The 22056-nt window shown below is 64.0% G+C and overlaps 1 protein-coding gene across 10 annotated transcripts in view; it reads left to right on the forward strand.

The window, feature by feature from the left end:
- The window catches only part of DNAJB6 (DnaJ heat shock protein family (Hsp40) member B6), a 55413-nt gene extending 43417 nt beyond the window's left edge, over window positions 1–11996 (forward strand). For all 10 annotated transcript variants that reach the window (XM_054726659.1, XM_054726658.1, XM_054726662.1 and 7 more), the window contains 2 exons: window positions 5380–5574; window positions 10888–11996. In XM_054726659.1, the coding sequence (XP_054582634.1) occupies window positions 5380–5574; window positions 10888–10970 (278 nt within the window). In that variant the 3' untranslated portion in view covers window positions 10971–11996. The remainder of the gene's footprint in view (window positions 1–5379; window positions 5575–10887) is intronic.
- The last annotated feature ends 10060 nt before the right edge of the window (window positions 11997–22056 follow it).

Raw genomic sequence — 22056 nt, forward strand, 5'->3', positions numbered from 1 at the left:
GGGAGGGCGGGATGTGAGAGAGAGAACATCTATTGGTTGCCTCTCGAATGCGCTCTGACTGGGGCCAGGATTGAATTGAACCTGCCACCCAGGTATGTGCCCTTGTCCAGGAATCGAACCCACGATCCTTTGGTGTAGGGGCATGCTCTAAACACCGGGCCACACTGCCAGGCCAAGTCCTTGTGCTGGTATAAGCAATGTGCAGTACTTTTGAAATGACACCAAAGCCCAGTTCAGCAGAGACAAGGCTGAGTCATCCATGAGCCTTTATTCCAATACTGCCCCAGTCTGGGGAGCAGCAGGGCCCCCGTACATTCTGCGCTCCCTCCTACTAACCAGCTGGTCATACAGGCACTGGCTCAGCACCCCCTAACCCCCCTCCCGTCCCTGTGAATGGACCCCCAGGATACACTGGCTCGGGCTCCCCCGCTCCCTGTGAGCTGCCCCGCTCCCTGTGAGCTGCCCCCCTCCCCCCAGTGTGTACTGACTGGTTCAGGCACCCTGAGAGCCCTCGGGGTGGGGGGGGGGGGGGCACCGTGTAGCCACAGACCTGGCTTACATCCTCCTGGGTGATTTTTGGGGCTGGGTGCCCACTGCTGGGCAACCCCCCCCCCCCCAGGATGTCTGCTTTGCTGCCTGCACCATGCCGTCATTGTCCACTGCATTTCACTTGGAAGATGGGTTGTAAGGTGGATAGCAAGGAGCTTCTCATGAGAAAATGCCTTTGGATGTTCTGGGTTCCCCGGGCCAGTGTGCCCGGTGGTTAGAGCTGCCTGTGCACTGAAGGAGGGCTTGGTTCCCTGTCTAGGGCAGGTACCTGGGTTGCAGGTTGGATCTCAGGCCCTCATTGGAGTGCCTGCAGGAGACAACCAACTGTCTCCTATTGATGCTTTCCTCTCCTCCCCACCCGCTTCAACTCTCATAAAAAAATCCGTGAGAACAGCTATCCTCAGGGGAGGATTAACAACAGTGCTTTCTGGAAAGCAAAGGGTGACTGGTGGGTGTGGCAGGTGGGCTGCTGGTGGGGTTGTAGCTGCCCTGCAGGCCCCGCTGCTGGTGAACCTGCCTTCTTAGAGGTTTCTTTTCGGGGCAGGTGTGTCGGGTTCAGAGCTGTTCCCCTCCTGTCTCCTGCAGTGCCCACAGCCGTGGTGCGGGAAACATGTTTGTGTGTAGGTGCCTATGTCATACGTGGTGTGAGCGCTCACAGCTCGGAGTCGCTCCTGCCCCTGGTGCAGGCCTGGTCCTCACTGTGTGCTCTGAAGTCAGGACCTCCCGTGTCTTTGAGGGACCCTGTGTCCTGAAAGGGATGTGTGCCCCCCCCCCCACACCCCCCTCCGTGGCCTGCGCTTCTGTCACTCACTTACCCTAGGGGTTCAGCATGCAGTTGAAAAGTAGGTTGCATCCTCAGTTTATGGGGGCTTTGCTGCATGCTGGGTTGGAGGGGGCAAAGGAATACAAGCAAAGGGAGGTTCCAGCCCAGACCCTGTTCTTGAAGCTCTCGTCATACCACCCGAGCCTGCAGGGCTGGGAAAACCGCATGGTTACCTGTCAAATAGCAGCTCCTGGGGCCCCTTGTGGTTTTGGGGCGTCCCCCACCACAAGAAGACAGGCTGTGTCCTTGGAACCGAAGCAGAAACCTGCCTCCACATGGAGCAGATTCCTTTGACCCTACAAGCCTGTAGGGTGAGGAGCACACAGGCAGGGGCCATGTGGGTGGGAGGCCACGAGGGTTGTGCTTGGAGGGTGGTGGGTGGGGATTCCGAAAAGACATGACAGAGCTCGGAATGTGCAGTCCGAGGAGGATGTTGGAGAGTCCAGGGTGTCTTGGACTCCCCTCCCCCCTCGCCCCCCGCCACACACACACACCCACACACACACACACACACACACACACACACACACACACTGCCACTGAGGCATGGCCATGGGAGGCTTGTGGTCCTTGCTGTGCACAACTATCTCTCCCCCGCCCTGCCCCCCCCCCCCCCTGTGTAGTGTCCAGCAGCCCAGCACCTCCTCACGGGGCGGGAGTGGGCAGGACTCCGCCTTGTGCTGACACCCCTGTCACTGGGGGCCCGGAAGGGGGAGCAGCCCTGCTCTGGCCACACCTGCTCTGGAAAGGCCCGAGGGGCGTCTCTGGTCAGCAGTGGGAGAGTCCCCAGGCTGGGACCGGGGTGAGAACACAGCACCGTGAGGATGGAGACAGTGTCCCCTCCCCAGGTGCCCCTGGACGTTGTCAGGATTATCCTTATGAAAAAAATTTTTTTATTGATTTCAGAGAGGAAGGAAGAGAGAGAGAAAAAAATATCAATGATGAGAGAGTCATTGATCGCTGCCCCTGCATGCCCTCCACTGGGGACCAGCCCACAACCCGAGCATGTGCCCTGACTGGATTGAACCGTGACTTCTGGGATCGCAGGCGGGGTGGGCAGTGGGCAGTGGATGTACAACCTCTAAGCCATGCGGCCGAGGCAGGATTATCCCTTTTAAGACCCCTTTCCTCAAACTCACAGCTCAGGATCGCTCTGAAGGGTGGCCTGGTGATGTGCACACAGGGATGAAGGGGTTTGGGGGTCCTGTGTGGCCTCGAGCAGGGGCCCAGTGAGAACTTCTGGGTGAGCGGAGGAATGATTGATTAGTCTTGGTTTCTCTCCACCGTTACTTCCTGTCCTCAAGTGGTTTTTTCTGGTACTTGAGACATTAGCATTTCATAGGCACCTTTGGGGCCCTGCTCCAGACCCTGGACCCCATAGCAGGGCTGGGAGGGCGGGCGCCGAGAGGTCACGTGTCCTCCAGGTTGACCATGCAGGTAAGTCGGTCAGGGACTCGCACGCGACGGGGCTCCGTGGTGTGTCCCACCCATTTCTGTGGCTCACGTGGAGGCCGGGCCCCCAGGCCCAGCTCAGCCCGGCTGCAGGCTCCCCCTGACCATAGGACATGCAGTAGGGCTGCGCAGCCTGCAGGCTGCGAGGAGGCGGGGCCCAGGTGCAGGGGCAAGGGGCTCTGCAAGTACGATCTGAAGGCTGCTGGGAAGTGCGGTGTGCACATCCCCCCCCCCCCCCCCCCCCCCCCCAGTCTCCCACCCCTGCCCCAGGCTGTGCTCCTGGGAACGCGGAGAGAGAGAGAGGTCTGGTGTTTCTCTGCATTTGGGGTGTTCTCAGAACATCACGCTGAACATCTTAGTGACTTTTCCAAACAGCAGACACATACCAAGTGGCCCTGGAAGCGTCCCGGCCCATGTGGGCGCTGAGCAAGGGGATAGGTGGTGTCACCACTGACCCAGTGGGTGTGTCTCATCCAGACAGAGTGGGGGCCTGGCTGATGTACAGCTGCCCCGTGGCTCCCGCCCGGGCGCTGGATCCGAGGGGGCCGGGGGCCTGCGTCTTGGCCCTGCCAAGTCCCGCCCACGTGCTGCCCCGAGCCAGGCCCAGCGCAGCTGCTGTGCTGCTTGTGCGGGACACGGTGATGAGTGCTCGTGGACGTGGGTTTCCGCCGTGGGTGAGCGCCAGTGCCACCGCTTCCTTCCTTCCCGTGACAGGGCTGCAGGGTGGACTGGGTCCTGAGTCCCCCTGCAGAGCGGGACCCTGCTGGCGAGGTAAGTGGGACTGTGGACACGCTCCGGGGTCCGCCACTGCCACTCCCCCCCTCCTCACTCCCCCCCCCCCCCCCCCGCACCCGTGCAGCTCAGGCTCAGCCTCACAGGGCAGACTCAGACCTGACAGGATGGCACCCTCTGGTGGGCAGTGATACTTGTGACGGGGTGGGTGACCCGGTGTGAGGGCCTCAAGCAGGCAGGGGGTCCTGACCCTCTGCTGCCACATGTGGGGCGCCCGCTGTCTGTCCCCAGGATGTGACCTGGGTCAGGGTTCGTGTAGGTTTCTCCTGGTGTCTGCCCGCCTTGGACACCACAGTGATGGGCCCTGAGCACAGGACCCAGCCATCAGCGCCTCCGTCTTCCACTCGGGCGAGGCCGGTGAAGCCGCTACATGCTCATTTCTCCACCCGCTCCCAGGGGTTGGTCCACGTGCTCCCGTGCGATTGCCAGGAGCTCGGCGCGCGGAGAGGCCCACAGTGCGCGTGGGTCTCGGCCTGAGCGCGAGGCCTGGGCAGTTGGTGCTGCTTGCTTGCCTAGTGAGCAGCCGGTGTTGGGGGCGGGGGTCTTGGCACCCTCTTGGGGGGCAGGCGGGTCCTCGAGGGGAGGGCCGTCCGACACCAGCCAACTGCCCAGCTCACCCACAGGGCCATCTGACAGGAGCCGGCGGGGGGCGGGGGCTGTGAGCTCTGGTGTGACGTCAGCTGGGGTTCCCTCGCAGCTGCAGGAGCTGCTTGGGGAAATGGGTGGGGATGTGATGGGTGCAGGGGTGAGGCCGGGCCCCGAGGGCATGTCCCGCGAGCTGGACCCCAGCTGTGAAGCCCACATGCATGTTTGTGGGTCGCAGCCGTGCCCAGGACTGTGCAGGTCGGAGGTTTAATAAAACAGAACTGGACACAGTTTGGAAATCCTCTAAAATGCAAACCCAGAAGGCAGGCCACCAAGAGCCCAGCATTTCCCAGAAAGCTGCCTGGTGTGGGAGGGCGCGGCCTCTCGGACGGCACCCGGGCCCCTCGGCCAGCCCTGCCGTGGAGGACGTGCTGGGCCCCGCGGCCAGGCTCCTGCGAGGATCGAGCCGTCCTCCCAGCTCAGACCCCGAGGACTGGTCACCAGCCTCTCAGCACTGCCGAGCTCAGGTGCTCAGCCACCAGCATGAGGTCAGCAGCTCTAACTGCCCTGCCCAGGCCTCAGGCCTCAGCTCTGTCCTAACACCTTGCACCGCAGGACCTTCTGGAGCCAGCAGTTCTTACCGGCATGGCGTGGGGGCAGGGCAGCCGGCGGAGGTGTCTCCTGCCCCACGTGTGCGTCCTGCCTCGGGCACTGGAAGGGAAGCATGACTTCGTCAAAAACTGCCGAGAGGGTGAACTTGCAATCTGACTGCTGCCACGGCCTCCTGGCCTCCCTGGCGGTGCAGCACTCCTAGGCTCGAAAGGCCAAAGGAACACGCTCTGGGCGGGGGGACTGTCCCGAGTGGGGCGTGCGTCCAGCGTGGCTGACGCCAGTGCCGTGGGTGGGACAGGGACGGGCCTCCGGTGCCTCCATTGTGGCCAGCGTTGGGGGGCGGACAGGGCCTGGGTGCAGGTTCTAGAGTCAGTGTGCGGAGAGCGAGTCTGAGGACGGATTCCAGCGGGTGCCCTCGAGTCCCCTGGGCCTCGGGTCGGGCGGGCGTTCCCATGGTCGATCCCTCAGCGACGTGCGGCCCCCGCTGTGCCCCTGAGGAGGTGGGCAGCTTTCCTGCTCCAGAGCGAGGGTGGCACCCGCTCACACGACCCTGTCTGTCCTTGCAGGTGTGGCCGACGAGGACGCCTTCCGGGAGGCCTGCCGGCTCCGAGGCCAGCACGCGCTGCCCGAGCAGCCCGCCAGCACCAGCGCCCGCCCTCTGAGGTCCCACAGGCCCACCCCACCGCCCAAGCACGAGGACGAGGACGAGCCGGGCCGCCATCGGGCCGCCAGCCACTGGGACCCCTCCACCTTCTCAGCAGGTGTGCGGAGGGAAACTGAGGCAGAGCGCCCCCCCAGGGACGTGCCCCGTCCTGCCCAAGGCCAGCGAGGACAGAAATCACTGCTGTGCTGTGTCCTCACCTGATGGGCAGGGTGGGCAGGTGCGGCTGGTCAGCTGGCCTTGCAGGTAGGGGAGGCGCCTTCCGGAGACCCCACGATTAAAGGGGTGCCACCTTCTGTATGAATGTGTTGTCTTGGCCCGGATGCGGGCGCCACAGTCACCAGGGGCAGCTCAGCCTCAGTGCTCCTTCGGTAACTCGGGTCTCGGGTCCGTCTTGGACGGACCGGCCCAGGCAGCCTCCGCGCTGCCGCCTCGGCATCTTCCTCCGCCGCCTGCCTTCCCCCGTGTTTGGTTCACTGCAGAGTGACACCGGCCGCCCGGGCTCTGTCAGGCTGGGTGGGTGCTGAGCCCGCTGCTTCCTGTGGGCCTGGTGGCCTTGACGGCCGCCCCTGGGGCTGTCCCGTCCTGCTCCCGGGCCTGTGGTCTGTCTTATATTCTGGGTGTCTGTCGCAGGTTCTCGGGGGTCTGTCTCACTCCGGGGGGGTCTGGCTCAGGTTCCGGGGGGGGACTGTCCCAGACATATGATCTGTCCCAGGTTCCGGGGGGGGGGGGGTGTCCCAGGTCTCAGGGGTCTGTCCCAGGCATAGGATCTGTCCCAGGTTCCGGGAGGTCTGTCCCAGGTTCTGGGGGGGCTGTCCCAGGTCCCGGGGAAGGAGGGGCTGTCCCAGGCTCTGGGGGGGGGGGCTGTCCCAGGCTCTGGGGGGCCTGTTTCAAATCCGGGGGGGGGGCTCTGAGGGTGCAGCTATCCTGCAGGCTGTGTGGGAGGAAAAGGCTCACCCTTGGTCTTTCGTGTCCCGCGACGGCGTGAGGTTAACTCGGTGGACTTAGGGCAGAAATAAGTTCATCTCCCAGAGCTTTCTTATCGAAATCTATCTCTGGAGTCCTTCTGGGTGTCTGTTCAGGCAGAAGGAAGTGTCCCACCCCCTGAATGGAGCCCCGCCCCTGGGGCCGGCCATGCCACCAACGCTGCCGCCGCTGGGGAGAAGCCTCTGTGGGTGACAGTAAAAGGGGCGGCTGGAAGTCCGAGTGACTCAGGAAGGACCCATTGGCCTTGAATGGATGTTCGCCAGGATTCCCTGTCCCTCCTGCAGCTCGGGGGCTGGGCCGGGACCAGGGCAGGGCTGCAGGCTCCATTTCCCTGGACGAGCGCTGCTTGACAGTGATTTAATGGGTGCGTCGTCTGGTTGGAGGGACACCTCGGCCCCCTGGTCAGGAGGTCCCAGTTCCCGGGAGGGAGGCGTGTGGTCCAGCCCGTCTCCCAGGCCGAAGCCGCATCCACGCTCAGCGCCAGGCCGTGTCCCGGATGTGCCTGGGAGTGGAAGGCACTTGGTCACTTGCCAGAGAACCCCGGGAACGCCAGCTTAGCAGAGGACACGGAGTCCTTCTCTCTGAAGCCACCTGCCTTTGTCAGTGTCTACACTGGGCCCGTCGGTCCCGCAGGGAGTGGGGCATCTCTCTGAGCGCCGGCACGAGTCCGCGGCCGTGGCTGCGGGGTGGCCTGCCTCGGCCGGAGCCCCCGGCTCTGGGGACCCAGCTACCCTGGGAGCATTTCTGAATGTTGGAGTCAAACATTTTTTGTTGTTTCCTTTTTTAAAATCAACTTGTGAGACGTTGAGAAGACTGAGCGCGTCACACGGAATTAAAGGCGTGACTCTCGCACAAACACGCAGCGAGCGGTCAGCCGGCAGGAGCGCCCTGAAGGAGGGTGCAGGAAAGGGGGCGGCGAGGCCATCTGAGCCGCTGCTGCCTGCGGGGCGCTGACACCTGGTCTCTGGTGACCTCGTCCCACAAGCAGCTCCCTCCGCAGCGTCCACGGCTGGGCCCCTCCTGTGGCCGCGGGGCCCGCTTCATGCTGGCCCCTCACTCAGCTGGCCTGGTCATCGTCCGCCATACTCCAAGTCCCGAGTAACGTTCCTGTAAAAGAAGCACAGGGGAGGCACCTGGCTCCCGGGACACGGTGCCCTGAGGCCGGGGCAGTGCTGCCTGGAGGCAGCGGCAGCTTCGGCAAGTGGCTCGTTTACACTGAAATAGTGAGACCCCCTCACGCGCGGAACTCGGGTGCGGAAGTGAGAGTCCCACACTCGGCTCACGTATGGCGGCAGGATGCACGGAAGGGGCCTGGCCGTCGGGGGTGGGGGGTGACTTTAGCCCTGGCCCTGGCTCTGGGCCACCAGGCCCGGCACTGGCAGCAGGGGCAAGGGAAGCAGCTTCAGTTGCTGGCATTTGGCTTTTTAAAAAAAATATTTTTATTGATTTCAGAGAGGAAGGGGAGGGAGTGGAGAGAGAGAGAGAGAGAGAGAGAAACATCCATGATAAGAGAGAATCCTCAATCGGCTGCCTCCTGCACGCCCCACACTGGGGTTCGAGCCCACAACCCGGGTATGTGCCCTCGACCAGAATCAAACCTGGGACCTTCAGTCCACAGGCCGACGCTCTATCCACTGAGCCAAACCAGCGAGGGCGCATTTGGCTTCTTAACGTGCGTTGCCTTCCACTCTAATCCATAAAGCTCGCCAGCTCATTTCTGACGTCACGCCCGTGTGCCCTTGCACAGCCCAGGAACCAGCAAGTGGCCAGGAAGACAGGAGGTCGGCTTCTGCGTGAGTCACGCTCCCGCAGGTGCGGCTGCTGGGAAGGACTAAGAAATTCCTGCGCAGGGAAAACGCAGGAATGAGGGCCTCCATCCTTAACTCCTGTTAAACACTTTTAAATTTATGTTTAGAGAGAGGAAGGGAGAGAGCAAGTGAGAGAAACATTGACTGGTTGCCTCCTACACGCACCCCAACTGGGGATCGAACCCACAACCTGGGACGACGCTCCAACAGACTGAGCCACCGGTCAGGATGCCCTTAACTCTGCTCGGACCTGCCGCCGCGCCCTCGCTGCGGGCTGCGGGCTGGGAGCTGGCGGGCAGGTCTGCGGGAGGTGGGGGCTTGTCTGCGGTGAAACTGACTTGCTTGCCTGCGCTTCTCCATGAGGCTCGCAGCTGCTCTTTCCCAGGCGCCCCCACGTGTCTCCTCGAAATCCCTGGCAGGGCGGCCCACGTCTTTGTTTGGTTTTAAATTAATGTGAACATTGAGCATTTTAAGGAAATAGCAGAGGAGTTGTTTTCCAAGGAGCCCGGGTGCCCGCCCTGTCACTCACCTGCACCGTGTTCGGGCTCAGCCAGCGTTCCTTCCAGTCCTGACTCCGCCTCAGGAAGGACTTTGCCACAGGCCCGCACACCGCTGGCCGCTGGTCGGGGCTGTGGGTGGAGCTGCAGGGCCAGGGCGGGTGAGGTGCGAGGCCCAGCGGGCGTGGGAGGGTTGGCGGGATCTGAGTGTCCACCTGCCCTGGAGCACCCTCCTCGGCCCCCCACCCCCATCCCCTCAGCGCATGCACCCACCAGCAGCTTGTTTGCTGTGCTCCCCTGGGTTTGAACCTTTGACCCAAATGTGGCTGCGGGTCCGGCCTGTTGGAATCAGACGAGGACCGTTCCCATCACACATCCATTTTCTTAAAAACATTTTTTTATTAATCCTCACCCGAGGAAATTTCTTCCATTGATTTTTAGAGAGAGGGAAGCAAGGGGTGGGGAGAGAGAGAGAGAGAGAGAGAGAGAGAGAGAGAGAGAGAAGAGAAAGAGAGAAAGAGAAACATTGATTGGCTGCCTCCCGACTAGGGCCGGGAATGGAACCTGCAACCCAGGTACATGCCCTTGACCAGGAACTGAACCCAGGACCTTCAGTCTGCTGGCCATTGCTCTCTCTACTGAGCCAGACCTGCAGGGCACTTGACACGATTTTGAAGAAATCTCCCAACCAGGTGGTGGGGCTGTGTCTGCATCTGCCCAGCTCCTGGGCTGAGGGGCTCTGATGGGCCCCAGGTGCAGGGCGGGCACCTCCCCGGGAGGCGTGCCGGGGTGTGTGGGGGGGTGTGGCTGCGCCAATCAAACACACACCAGCTCTGTTTTCTCGTTAAATCCCTTGTCAGTCCGAGGTGATTGTCCTGTGCTCTTTATTCTTTTAAATACATTTTTTATTGACTTCAGAGAGGAAGGGAGAGGGAGAGAGAGATGGAAACATCAATGATGAGAGAGAATCATTGATCGGCTGCCTCCTGCACGCCCCCCACTGGGGACCAAGCCCACAACCCAGGCATGGGCCCTGACTGGAATTGAACCGTGACCTCCTGGTTCCTAGGTCGACGCTCAACCACTGAGCCACGCCGGCCGGGCTTCCTGTGCTCTTAAACTTAGAAATTCATGTTTAATAAGAATGGGAGTGAGGAGGCCTTCCCCTTTTCCTCATGTTGGTGGGGTGCCTGGCCCCCCACGAGCCGTGGGCCTCCGCTGCCCCTCTCACCGTGACCCGCCTGCCTCCGGGTTTCCCCACTAGGAAGGACCCAGGTGGGCCCGCCGCGGCCGCCTCCCCCACCTCGTCCCGTCCCACTCCTTGCAGTCACGTCGGGACACACCGCAGGCTCCGCGGCTCTGGTCCCACGTTTCTCCTCCAAGGCCGCTGTCTCCCTGTCAGGTCCTCTGCCAGGGCCCAGGTCCGTGTCCCCACAGCCGGCCCTGCCAGCAGGGGCGCCCGCCCTCACCTCGGGTGCTGCGGCTCTGCAAACGTCGCGGACCTCCTGCTGGATGGCGAGGGCGGAGGCTGGCGGAGGCCCCGATGCCACGCTGAGAACCCAGGGGCCGGAGCCTTGTTTGTGCGCCTCGGCTTCCACCCGGGAGCAGGCGCGGCTGTGGGCACCCACCACGGGGTTGTGACGCCTGCGATGGTCGCTGAGCTGCGTCCTCAGTGGGCGGCCGAGGTCAGGACTGGAGACGGCTGTGAAACGTCGCCCCGTGACTTGGGCTCTTCAGGGTGCGCCCCGTGCCCGTTCCACAGGCCTCGGCCCCGGGCTGCAGAGCTGCTCCGGGCAGAGGGCCTCGCGTGGCTCGGACGGGGCCCCGGGGGCCTTGCCTCTGTCCCTCGGGCGCCACCACCGGCCAGAAGCCGTGCTGGTCCCCGGGGTGTAGACTCGGGTGGGGGACGCGGGGACGCCAGGGATGGGCTGTGCCCTGCCGGTGGGCCCAGGCGGCGGCCGTGGCGCCCGAGTTGTGGTGAAGCCAAGCCTTTGGTTGAGCTTTAGGTGTGGGCCGTGCCGTGTGAGGAGGCGTGGCTTTCCTGCCGTGTGTGCTGTTAGTGCGGGATGGTTGGACGGGGGGCAGCTGCCGCGCAGTGTTTCACACGCCGTGTCTCCCTAGGACTCAAGGACGGCGGCAAGAGGAAGAAGCAGAAGCACCGAGACGAGTCCAAGAAGAAGAAGTCGACCAAGGGGCAGCACTAGAGCGCCGGCCGCCGCGGCGTCGCGCTGTGTGGTGTGTGCGATAGGTAGGGCGCCTGCTCCCCGCCCTGTCACCTCCTCGGCCTCGGGACGCGGACTGGCGGCCAGTCAGGCGGCGGGCGACGAGCGTGGGGCGGTGGCGTGAGCGCCCGCCCTGGCCTCAGCCCAGCTCTAAGATAGCGATTCCTGGGCAGCGGTCGGGGCTCTCGCTTGTTCTTGACGGTGCGGCCGCCGTGCAAACCCTGACGCAGCGCTAGCTTTCGGGGCTGACGGGCAGACAGGCACCGGGGCTCTTCCTGGGCTGGTGGGAATCGGGGGGTAGTGAGTGTAGTGACTCCAGGCAACACACATCACCCCTGAGCGGGGCCGCAGGGGTCAGACCTCAGCCCCGTCGTGGCCCCATCCCTGTCTGCCCCGTCACTGAGCTTTTAACCCGACCCTCGGATAGAACCGCCGGTGCCAAGTGTGCTGTGATGAGTGCTGGTCCCCCTCTCTTCCCACCCGTCACTGGTCCCGTGGCACGAGCCCGGGCTCCGAGTTTAGGGTGCCGGGAGGCAGGCGGCTGCCTGGCATGTGGGCGCCAGGAGGCACGAACTCGAGTTTCATCTGTGGACGCGGCCCTCCTGTCTGCCGGCCTCGCCTCTGCTTTCTCTGCACCGCCCGCTGCCTAGCGCTGTGCCTTCCGCTGCGGGCGGGCGCCCAGCTGCTCCCTCCCTGTGGCAACGACTCCTCCGCTAACACGAGAGCCTGCTGTCCACCGCCTTCCCCTCGCCCCCGCGCAAACAAAGGAATTGTGAAAAGTGTGGATGTGACGTAAAAATGCCAGCAACTCGGACCCGCAGCGCTGAGCCGGCGGCTCGGGCTCGGCCTGTGCCGCGCCTGGTGTGGCGTGTGGTCCTGATGTGGCGGCCGCGGGCGCTGCTCTCGTGTGGATGGGGGCGCGCTGCGGGCTGGGCCGGGCAGTGCTTGTGGGAACGGCCAGCACGGTGACCTGACCGGGCGCCACCATGGAATAAAGTGTGAGCACCACCGGCTGCGGCCTCCTTCACCGCCTCAGCCGGGCGCCGTCTCAGTTCCGGGGGTGGATGTTTTGGAGCAAAAGGCTGGATTCTGAGGTGACACCCCCGCTGAACAGCGTGAGGCCCGCGCTTCCGGGACACGGGCCGGTGCAGGGACACGGGCCGGTGCAGGGACACGGGCTGGTGCAGGGACACGGGCCGGTGCAGGGACACGGGCCGGTGCAGGGACACGGGCCGGTGCAGGGACACGGGCCGGTGCAGGGACACGGGCCGGTGCAGGGACACGGGCCGGTGCAGGGACACGGGCTGGTGCAGGGACACGGGCCGGTGCAGGGACACGGGCCGGTGCAGGGACACGGGCCGGTGCAGGGACACGGGCCGGTGCAGGGACACGGGCCGGTGCAGGGACACGGGCTGGTGCAGGGACACGGGCCGGTGCAGGGACACGGGCTGGTGCAGGGACACGGGCCGGTGCAGGGACACGGGCCGGTGCAGGGACACGGGCCGGTGCAGGGACACGGGCTGGTGCAGGGACACGGGCCGGTGCAGGGACACGGGCCGGTGCAGGGACGTGCTCCCGAAAGTCCTGCCCGTGCCCGTGCCCGTCGGCGGCATCCTGAGGCCCGGGCCTCGCTGGGCGGGGCGGCACGTGCAGGTCCAGGCGGGTCTGTCCTGAGTGGGACTCATCCTGTCACGCTGGAGCCTCTGGGGGACCCCGGGGGGGGGGAGCGGGAGGGACGGTTTCATGGCACTTGTCCCTCACTGTCCCTGGAGGCCAGTCGCCCTGGAGCCGCGTCGGGGGTGCTGTCGGGGCCCTGAGAGTTTGAAGCCCCGGCATGACGTGTCCGTGCCGCTGTGGGGCCTCACCGCCACCGCGGCCGGCCCAGTGAGCTGGAGAGGCCCAGGGCCACGCGCTGCCTCCCACCTCCCGCGTGGGCGTCACCTCTGGGGGCAGAGCTTTTGGCCGGTGTTGGGAGGATTAAAGCTGCAAAACCCTCCCACCATACTTGTGAAGTACTCACACGTTCTCAGGAAATTGCACCAACAGTCGCTAGAGATCCCCGTTCCCTCCCCCAGAGCCCCTCAAAACCAGACACGGGACACCCTCGAACATTGCTCACAGCCTGGAGACAGTGGGGCTGTGACGGGCGAGCGGTCACACCTGGTCTTCTTTTTGCCAAAATAGGTTTTAGTGGGTGGGATCTAAGTTCCTGTGTCACCCCTGGTCGGGCGGGCGTGCCCGGGGCAGACCTTCCCACACCTCCGCCCGCCTGGCTCCGTCCACAGGAGCACACAGCGGCTCGGCGGGCGCTGCCGCCACGCTGGCCCGACTCCGTCTGCAACGGTCACCGCGGAGCGGACACGACTGCCGTCCGGGCATCTGCCCCTGCTCTGGGCTGTCAGGACAGTCAGCCCCGCCTCCGTGCTGGCCCTGGTGTGGGAAAGTCCCACGTGTACCGTGTGCAGACCGAGTGGGATGCGCAGCGGCCCGGGCCCGCGGGTGACCCTGGCCCGGCGCGGCCTGTCCAGGCTCCGTTGTGCCGGCTGGCTGGTGGAGCCCAGACCCGAAGGCTCGGATTCTACCTGGACGTCAGGCTGCCAGCTCCTGCCCCGAGGGCTCGCCGAGCGGGCTTTCCCGGAACCTGCCACCGTCCATGGGCAGCCCGGTCCCTGGCGGACTCCTCCCGGATCAGAGCGCCCCTGAGAGCCAGGTGACAGGCCGGCACGGCCACCTGTTGGCTGGAAGGGCCGTGGCTGAGCCCGATAGTGGGCGCCCCACAGTGCGCTGGCCCCCCAACCCCACATGTGGCCGCTCAGGTCGTTGGTTCTGAAGAAAAGAGTGGCAGGAATCGCATGACTGGCCTCGGGTGGGGAAAGGCTGTGGGCAGCATGGGCTCGCCACGCGTTGAGCTGTGCCCGGGGGCGGGCGGGGTAAACACACCAGACAGACCCAGTGTGTGCTTCAGGGCATGAAGCAGGTCCGGCGCCGCTGCCTCCAGGGCATCCCTGTCTCCCAAACTGGACTCTGCCCCCCTGCCTGTCCCCGTGGACGTGACGATGCCCTCGCAGACGCATCGCTGGTGTCCTGGCGCCTGCCGGTTCCCTCCGTGCAGTCGTCCGTGGGGAGGGCCCACCTTGCTGTCCACTCGGCCCATGGCCCGGCGCCTCCCCGGAGCGGCATCACCTGTGGGCGCAGCGCCACCCTGCTCGGCGAGCTGGCGCTGTGCTGCTGCCCTGCGGTGGCCGAGGCGTCGGGGACAAGAGCAGGAGTGGATGTGGGGGGCCGGGTGCCCCGCCTCCGTGGTCAGTCCTCATCCTCCCTGGCCCTCCAGCCCTCACAGGTCCCCCTGCAGCTGGCCATTCACAGAGGGGCCCCTGGGCATGGCCTTCCCGGCCCCTGGTGCCTCGCGGGCATGGTGACGGCCTCTGTCCCTGGGCTCACCGGCTCTCGCTTGAGTGCGTTCATTCTCAGTGAACAAACGAAATCCAGGTTTATGTCATAAAAGTTGTTTCTCTGAGGAGCCATCGCTCAGCGAGCGGCCCAGGCGGTCCGACGATGGCCCCATAGCCCTGCCCGCCCGAGCGTGGCCTGGGTGCGCCGGCTGGGCTCGCGCAAGTCCCGGGCCTGGGCGCCAGGGCAGGCGGCGTCCCAAGTCCCCCGCCCCCACCTTGGAAACGCTGCCTGTCCCGGGGGCACACGCTGGGCCCTTTGCCCAGCGACACCCCTGCCCCTCATATTCCCCGTCAGCCCAGGGGGCGGGCCGAGGGGGGGCCTGGGCTTCTGTGAGCACACGGGGCTTGGGCGGTACCGTGACCGTGGCCCGGCCGTGTCACTGTCCTTCCACAGTTGAGAACGTGGGCCCTGGGCCACACGTACGTCCAAGCCTCAGTGTGACGTGGGGTGCAAGCTCCGCTCCCACTCACCGGGCCCTGCAGTCACGTAGGCCCCAGACCTGGTGTCCACACGAGGCTGGTGGGCCCTACACACCGCCCACTTCAGGCCGCACCCCCACAGTCCCGGGCCTGGAGTCCTGCCCGCCCACCCTCCTCGGCTGCGGCTCCTGCTGGTTTTCTTTGTTAATCTTCACCCGAGGATATTTTTTCCTTTTATTTTTCTTTTTCTTATTTTTAAAAAGATATTTGTATTGATTTCAGAGAGGATGGGAGAGGGAGAGAGAGAAACATCAATGATGAGAGAACCACTGATCAGCTGCCTCCTGCACACCCCCTTCTGGGGATCGAGCCCGCAACCCAGGCATGTGCCCTGACTGGAATTGAACCCAGGACCCTTCAGTCCACAGGCCCTATCCACTGAGCCAAACCAGCGAGGGCCCCATTGATTTTTAGAGGGAATGGAAGGGAGGGAGGGCGAGAGAAACATTGATGTGAGAGACACACCTATTGGTTGCCTCCCACATGTGCCCCGACCAGGGCCAGGGATTGAGCATACAACCCAGGTACGTGCTCTTGGCGGGTATTGAACCCGAGACCCTTTGGTGCACAGGCCAACACTCTGACCACTGAGCGACGGGCCAGGGCGGCTGCTGCTGGTTTTGGGTTTGTCTCATTTCAGTGTTTACCAGCGTGTTATACATGTGAACAAATGCACTGGGCCAGTGGTCGGCAAAGTCCTTAGTCAACAGAGCCAAATACCAACAGGACAACGATTGAAATTTCTTCTGAGAGCCAAATCTTTTAAACTTAAACTTCTAACGCCACTTCTTCAAAATAGACTCGCCCAGGCCGTGGTGTTTTGTGGAAGAGCCACACTCAAGGGGCCAAAGAGCCGCATGTGGCTCGCGAGCCGCAGTTTGCCGGGCATGGCCCTAAGCAGTTACAGACATTATAGTTATGACTGTTACATTTAAATGGCCCTGTGCCGCCCCCACGCTGAGTCTCCCACGCGGACTGGGTGCAGGAGAAGGTGCGCAGCCTGGAGTGTCCGGCGTGCCGTCGCCCGCTCTGTGTTCTAGGAACACGGCCTCTCACACCATCGTGCGTCCCCATGTCCCCATGTCCGTTGCGAGATTTGTCTTGTCAGTGTCCACACCCAGTGTCCATGGCCTCCTAACGCCACAGGCAACGTGTCAGGTGATAGACGACCCATTAGGCGACAGTGACCTTACAGATGACTGGTGACCCTACAGGCGACAGGTGACCCTACAGATGGCGGTGACCCATCAGGCGGCAGGTGACTCTGTAGGTGATGGGTGACCCATCAGGTGGTGGTGACCCTACAGGCATTGGTGACCTCACAGGTGACAGGTGACCCTACAGGCAGCAGGTGACCTCACAGATGACCGTGACCCCATAGGTGACAGGTGACTCCACAGGCGACAGGTGGCTCTAAAGGTGACGGGTGACCCCACAGGCGACGGTGACCCTACCAGCTGTGGGAAGACATAGTGGCCACCGGTCCTGAGGCAGCAGCCGCCTCCTGCAGGGTGTGGGCACGGGGCGTCACCTCACTGTCCCGCTCCCGTTGCCCACGCTTCAGGGGTCGCAGTGTCAGTCCCCGCGGTCTCTAGCCTGCCCCTCGCCACGTCCTCCCCTGCTCACCCGCACGGAGCACATGCCGACCTTGTCTGACCCCGTACCGTGCCCAGTTCCCCTGCTGGGCTCCCCTTCCCAGCTCAGGTGGCTCAGTGGTTGAGCGTTGACCGAGGAACCAAGAGGTCAGGGCACATGCCAGGTTGTGGGCTTGATCCCCAGTGGGGGCGTGCAGGAGACAGCCAGTCGATGATTCTCATTCTTGATGTTTCTATCTCTCCCTCTCCCTCTCTGAAATCAATAAAAATACTAAAAATAAATAAAAATAAAATACTGCACCCTGGCCCCCGGGCACAGCTGGTCCCCGTGGGGACCCGTGGCCCGTGGGGACGCCCGCTCCCCGCGGTGGCTGCTGCGGAGACTCCACCTGCTTCCTCCGGGGAGGAGCGCCCCGCCCGCCGGGTGTTTGAGTGTGAAGAAGGGGTTCGCAGCCCCTGCCACATCAGAGGCAGAGGTTAACCTGGAGCTGGAGCCGCTGGTCACTGGCTGGGCCGTGGCCCTGTGTCCAGGGTGGACGCAGGTCGTCGGCAGAGGGATGGTCAGTGTGGAGACACACACTCGTCACCTGCCAGGTCGCCCTTGGTGTCAGGAGACCATGGACACCAGGTGCGGGCGGGCCCGGCCAGGCCTCGGGGAGCACCGCAGGAGCCCATGCTGAGAAGGCAGCACCTCACTCACCCCGGACGGACAGACAGTCCGTCCTCAGTGCTGCCTGGCAGGACTCTGCCGAGAAGGGGCCCCCAAGAGCAGAGTAGACGGGGGTGGGGGGTGGGGGGACAAAAGCAGGCCGGCTCCTTGGTCTCTGCCCTCAACTCCCGACTCCGTGTTGCACCATCTTGGCACAGGGACCCTGCTCTCAGGAATCAGCTAGAATGGGGTTTCTGTGCCTTAATATTTTGGCGTCCCAACTTTTCAAACCCCAAATAAAATATTTTCTGAAAAATTTCCATAACATGAACATGGGTAAGTCCTCAGGCAAGGTGGCATTTCATGGTGCAATCCTTCCTGTGGCCACAAGAGGGCGCCTCCACTAAAGAAACTAGGACTATGGTCAGGAAACTCGCCTCCACCTGGCCCCACACAGGCATGGGCACAGACGTGATGCACACCACACGCATGCACACACACACGCACGCACACACACGCACGCACACATGGGCACATGCATACATACGCAGTAAAGTAAATGAGTCAGTCTTTTACTGTAATTATGTTCCAGTTAATCAAGGCTGAAATGAGTTGGAGGGGAGGGGACCAGCGCCTACATTGCCCCCTCGGCAAAATAAAATAAATTGGGGAAGAAAGATCAGGGGGCTTAAACGGAATGGCCAGCAATATGCAAGGCGGGAGGTTACCCTGGGGCGAGGTTCTTGTTTTCCGGGTGTTGCCCCTCCCTGGCCCTCATCCTTGCTCTGGAGGCTAACAGCACCCTTGAGAAGCAGTCTCATCTTCGCGTCCCTGCCTGCCGGGGGGACCTGGACTCGGGCGAGGGGCACCGGGCTGCATCCAGGGCCTGGGCTGCCCCATCCAGTGCGGATTGGCGACGTTCGGTGTTTCTAGAAGGTAAGAGCAGAGGAACCCCACAAGGTCCCCCAGCAGCCAGCGTCTCTGTGTGTAAAGCAATGTGCAGACCCCTTGTTTTTTTTTAATCCTCACCGGAGGATGTTTTTCCCATTGATTTTTAGAGTGAAAGGGAGGAAGAGGGAGAGAAACATTGATGCGAGAGAGACATGGATTGGCTGCCTCCCACTTGTGCCCGGATTAGGGCCATTAGGTACATGCCTGCCCTTGCCTGGGCTTCTAACCCGTGACCTTTGACCTTTTGGTGCGGGGCGGTGGGGGGGGTCATGCTCTAACCACTAAGCGCACAGGCTCCCATGTAAGTCCATCAGGGTGCTGGCGGCACCGCCCTGGGAGGCCCTTGATGCTGGGGCCGCAGCAGAGCAAGCACCTAATACCCCCTCCCAGGGGCGAGGTGGTGCCGTCGGTGACGGAGCTTCAGAGCCACCGGCCCGATGCCACTCCCCGCGCCTGCGAACCTGGGCTCCGGGGCAGCGGGCGTCGGCCTGGCGTGCCCCGCCCCACAGGCCTTTCCTTCTGGAGAACCGCGTGGACGGCCTCACCCCACCGGGAGGGGCTGCCGCCAAGTCTTCCTGAGAGCCCAGCGCCCCAGTGTTTCGCGAGCAGGAGCCCCCCCCCCCCACGAATGTCAGTGGCTTTCCGTGGGTGCGCGGCCGCCCACCTGCGCGCGCGTCCTGGCCCCACAGCCGCGCAGGTGCCAAGGGCGAGTGGTTCTGGTTTCCGGGGCTGCCCCGGAGGGAGGCCTGGCGGGGACACTTCTCGGGGTTCGCCGAGCTGCTCCCGTGCGCCCGGCGGCCTTTGTCCGAGTGCACAGCTGTGCCAAGGACACCTGGGGGTGAGGGCTCAATGTGGGGCCCGGCGCCCCGCCTCGCGGCTCTAGGGAGCGGGTCCGGCCGGACGGCAGCTCACGTTTTCCGCGGCTCAGACTCGCCGCCTCCCGCCCCCCGCGTTCCCTCCCCCCCGTCTCCCCCCGGGACCCGCAGGAGCCCGTGCAGCTGGGGACGCCCACGCGGCCGTCGCCGCCCCGGTGCGCGCGGGGCGCCCGATTGGCTGCACGGTTGCCAGGACTCGGTTGCTAGGAGGCGCTGGCCCCGCCCCTCCCCGCCCAGACGTGCCCTGAATCGTGGAAGCCCCATCTTCTCCGGAGGCGCCTGTGATGCAGATGAGCGCCGCGCCCCCCTTTCTTCTGGCTTCTTAAGGAAAAGCCCGTTTCCTTTCAATCAGAAGCGCCTTTCCGAGTCCCGGGTGCCCCGGCAGAGGCCCAGCCGCCACGTCAATTCTCATGCAAAACGCGGCCGGAGGTCGGGGCTGCCGTTTGTTCTGGAAAAGCTCGTGGGGCTCTCGGTGACCTCGGTGACCTCGGGCATTCCTTGTGCGCGACCAGAGACAATGGGACGCGGTGCGGCCTCCCCAGCTCCCACTCCGCCGAGGCTGGGACACCCGCCCGAAACGGCCCAGCCAGGGGGCCGGGCAGAGCCGGCTCCCCTCCCGCCTCCCCCGGGGCCCTCCCTCCGGCACCCACGGGCGCCTGTCCCTCCCGGTCTGGCTGTGAGCGACGGGCAGGCCCTCCCCGGCGGCTCCCGGCAGCCGGACGCCAGGGCTTCAGTCCCGAGAAAGCCCCGGCGGCCCCGCTTGCCCTCTGTCGGCCTCCGACAGCACCTACCTGCCCGGGGCACCTCCCGGCGGACCAACACCTGTCCCCCCGTCCTGTCCCCCCGTCCTGTCCCCCGTCCTGGCCCCCCAGTCCTGTCCCCCGTCCTGTCCCCCGTCCTGTCCCCCGTCCTGTCCCTCGTCCTGTCCCCCGTCCTGTCCCCCCCGTCCTGGCCCCCGTCCTGTCCCCCCCGTCCTGTCCCCCCCGTCCTGTCCCCCCCGTCCTGTCCCCCCGTCCTGTCCCCCGTCCTGTCCCCCCCGTCCTGGCCCCCCAGTCCTGTCCCCCGTCCTGTCCCCCGTCCTGTCCCCCCGTCCTGTCCCCAGTCCTGTCCCCCGTCCTGTCCCCCGTCCTGTCCCCAGTCCTGTCCCCCGTCCTGGCCCCCCAGTCCTGGCCCCCCAGTCCTGGCCCCCCGTCCTGGCCCCCAGTCCTGTCCCCCCAGTCCTGGCCCCCAGTCCTGTCCCCCGTCCTGGCCCCCCGTCCTGTCCCCCCGTCCTGTCCCCCAGTCCTGTCCCCCCGTCCTGTCCCCCAGTCCTGTCCCCCCAGTCCTGGCCCCCCAGTCCTGTCCCCCGTCCTGTCCCCCAGTCCTGTCCCCCCGTCCTGTCCCCCCAGTCCTGTCCCCCAGTCCTGTCCCCCCAGTCCTGTCCCCCCAGTCCTGTCCCCCCAGTCCTGTCCCCCCATCCTGTCCCCCAGTCCTGTCCCCCCCGTTGTCTCCGTTCTTCCCCAGACGGACTCACGGAGAACTCCCGGCAGGCGTGGCCGTGGCCAGCGGCCCTCCGCCCCGCGAGAGACCCGGCTGGGACCGGAGAGAAGGGAGAGAGAGAAAGACTTCTTTCCGGGGCGATGGGAAGCCGGGAGTGAGAGCTGGGTTCCGGCCGAGGTTCACTGAGCGGCCGCCGGGGCAGGAGGAAGGGTTCGAATAATCTAAAACCCCCAGACCAGGCGTCGTTGTCTGACGTTGGGACCTTTCTTTCTCTTTAACAAAAATACGTTTTTATTGATTTCAGAGCGAGGAAGGGAGAGGGACGGCGAGATAGAAACATCTGCCTCCTGGACGCCCCCTCCTGGGGATCAGACCCCAAACGGGGCCTGTGGTGCCACATGGGACCTGCCCACCATGGAGCCAGGCTGGCCCGCGCCTTCCTTTTTATTGAGGGAGTCACAGGGATGCTTTGTCTTCAGAGTCCTGGATTCTTTATTTGTTGTTCATCCTCACCTGGGGATGGAGGGATGGATATATATATATTTTTTAAACAGGGAACGTTAGTATAAATAAGAGGTGCTGGGGACAGAGGGCCCCAAGGGGCTTCCATAACGGAACACTTTTCCAAAGCACAAACACCAGCAGGAGAAATGGGTTTGGGGTCAGGAGGGGTAGGCCACCCTCCCGCAGACGGAGGGGCACACGGGACCCTCCCCCACCCCATGACCAGTCACATGCTGGGGACAGGGCGAGGCCACAGGAGCCTCTACATCCCCCCAGGGTCTAGGCCAGTCTGGGGGGACTCTCTGCCCCCAAATTTGTGGAGGGCGGGGCCGGAGCAGTCCATCGGTCATGGTTAGTCTTGTTAACAGGTTGGTCCGTGAGGTCAGCGGAAGGTTTATGGCTAGGAGGCGAGGCGGGGCAGGGAACCCAACATCCAGGGCTTCACACCTCCGTGCCGCTTGGGAGTTGCCTGGTTGGGAGGAGATGCCCGCCTTGCCGGCCTGGCCCAGGTGCACTGGGACATTTTTTCCATTGATTTTTAGAGAGAGTGGAAGTGGGGGAGAGGGGCAGAGAGAGAGAGAAAGGAACAGTGATTGGCTGCCTCCCGCACGCACCTGACTGGCTCTAAACACTGAGCCACACCGGCTAGGGCCACGGGTTACCTATTCTGCTCAGGGCCATGTCGATCATCTTGGAATTTAAAATATAGAAAAATAAGAAGCCCAGAGGACTTGATGCCACCTGTGTCTACCTGTCAGGTGATGTGGAAACGGAGGCCAGAAGCAGTAAAGTCTGGATAACTGAGGCAAAGGTGCAGGGACCTTCTCCTTCTGAGTCCTCAGCCACGCCCCCTACCCACAGCCACGCCCCCTACCCACAGCCACGCCCCTGAGCCATCAGCCACGCCCCTGAACCATCAGCCACGCCCCTGAGCCATCAGCCACGCCCCTGGGCCATCAGCCACGCCCCTGAACCATCAGCCACGCCCCTGAACCATCAGCCACGCCCCTGAGCCATCAGCCACGCCCCGAGCCACCAGCCACGCCCCCTACCCCACAGCCACGCCCCCTACCCACAGCCACG

The sequence above is a fragment of the Eptesicus fuscus genome, chromosome 14 (assembly GCF_027574615.1).
Source record: "Eptesicus fuscus isolate TK198812 chromosome 14, DD_ASM_mEF_20220401, whole genome shotgun sequence".
Classification (NCBI taxonomy): domain Eukaryota; kingdom Metazoa; phylum Chordata; class Mammalia; order Chiroptera; family Vespertilionidae; genus Eptesicus; species Eptesicus fuscus.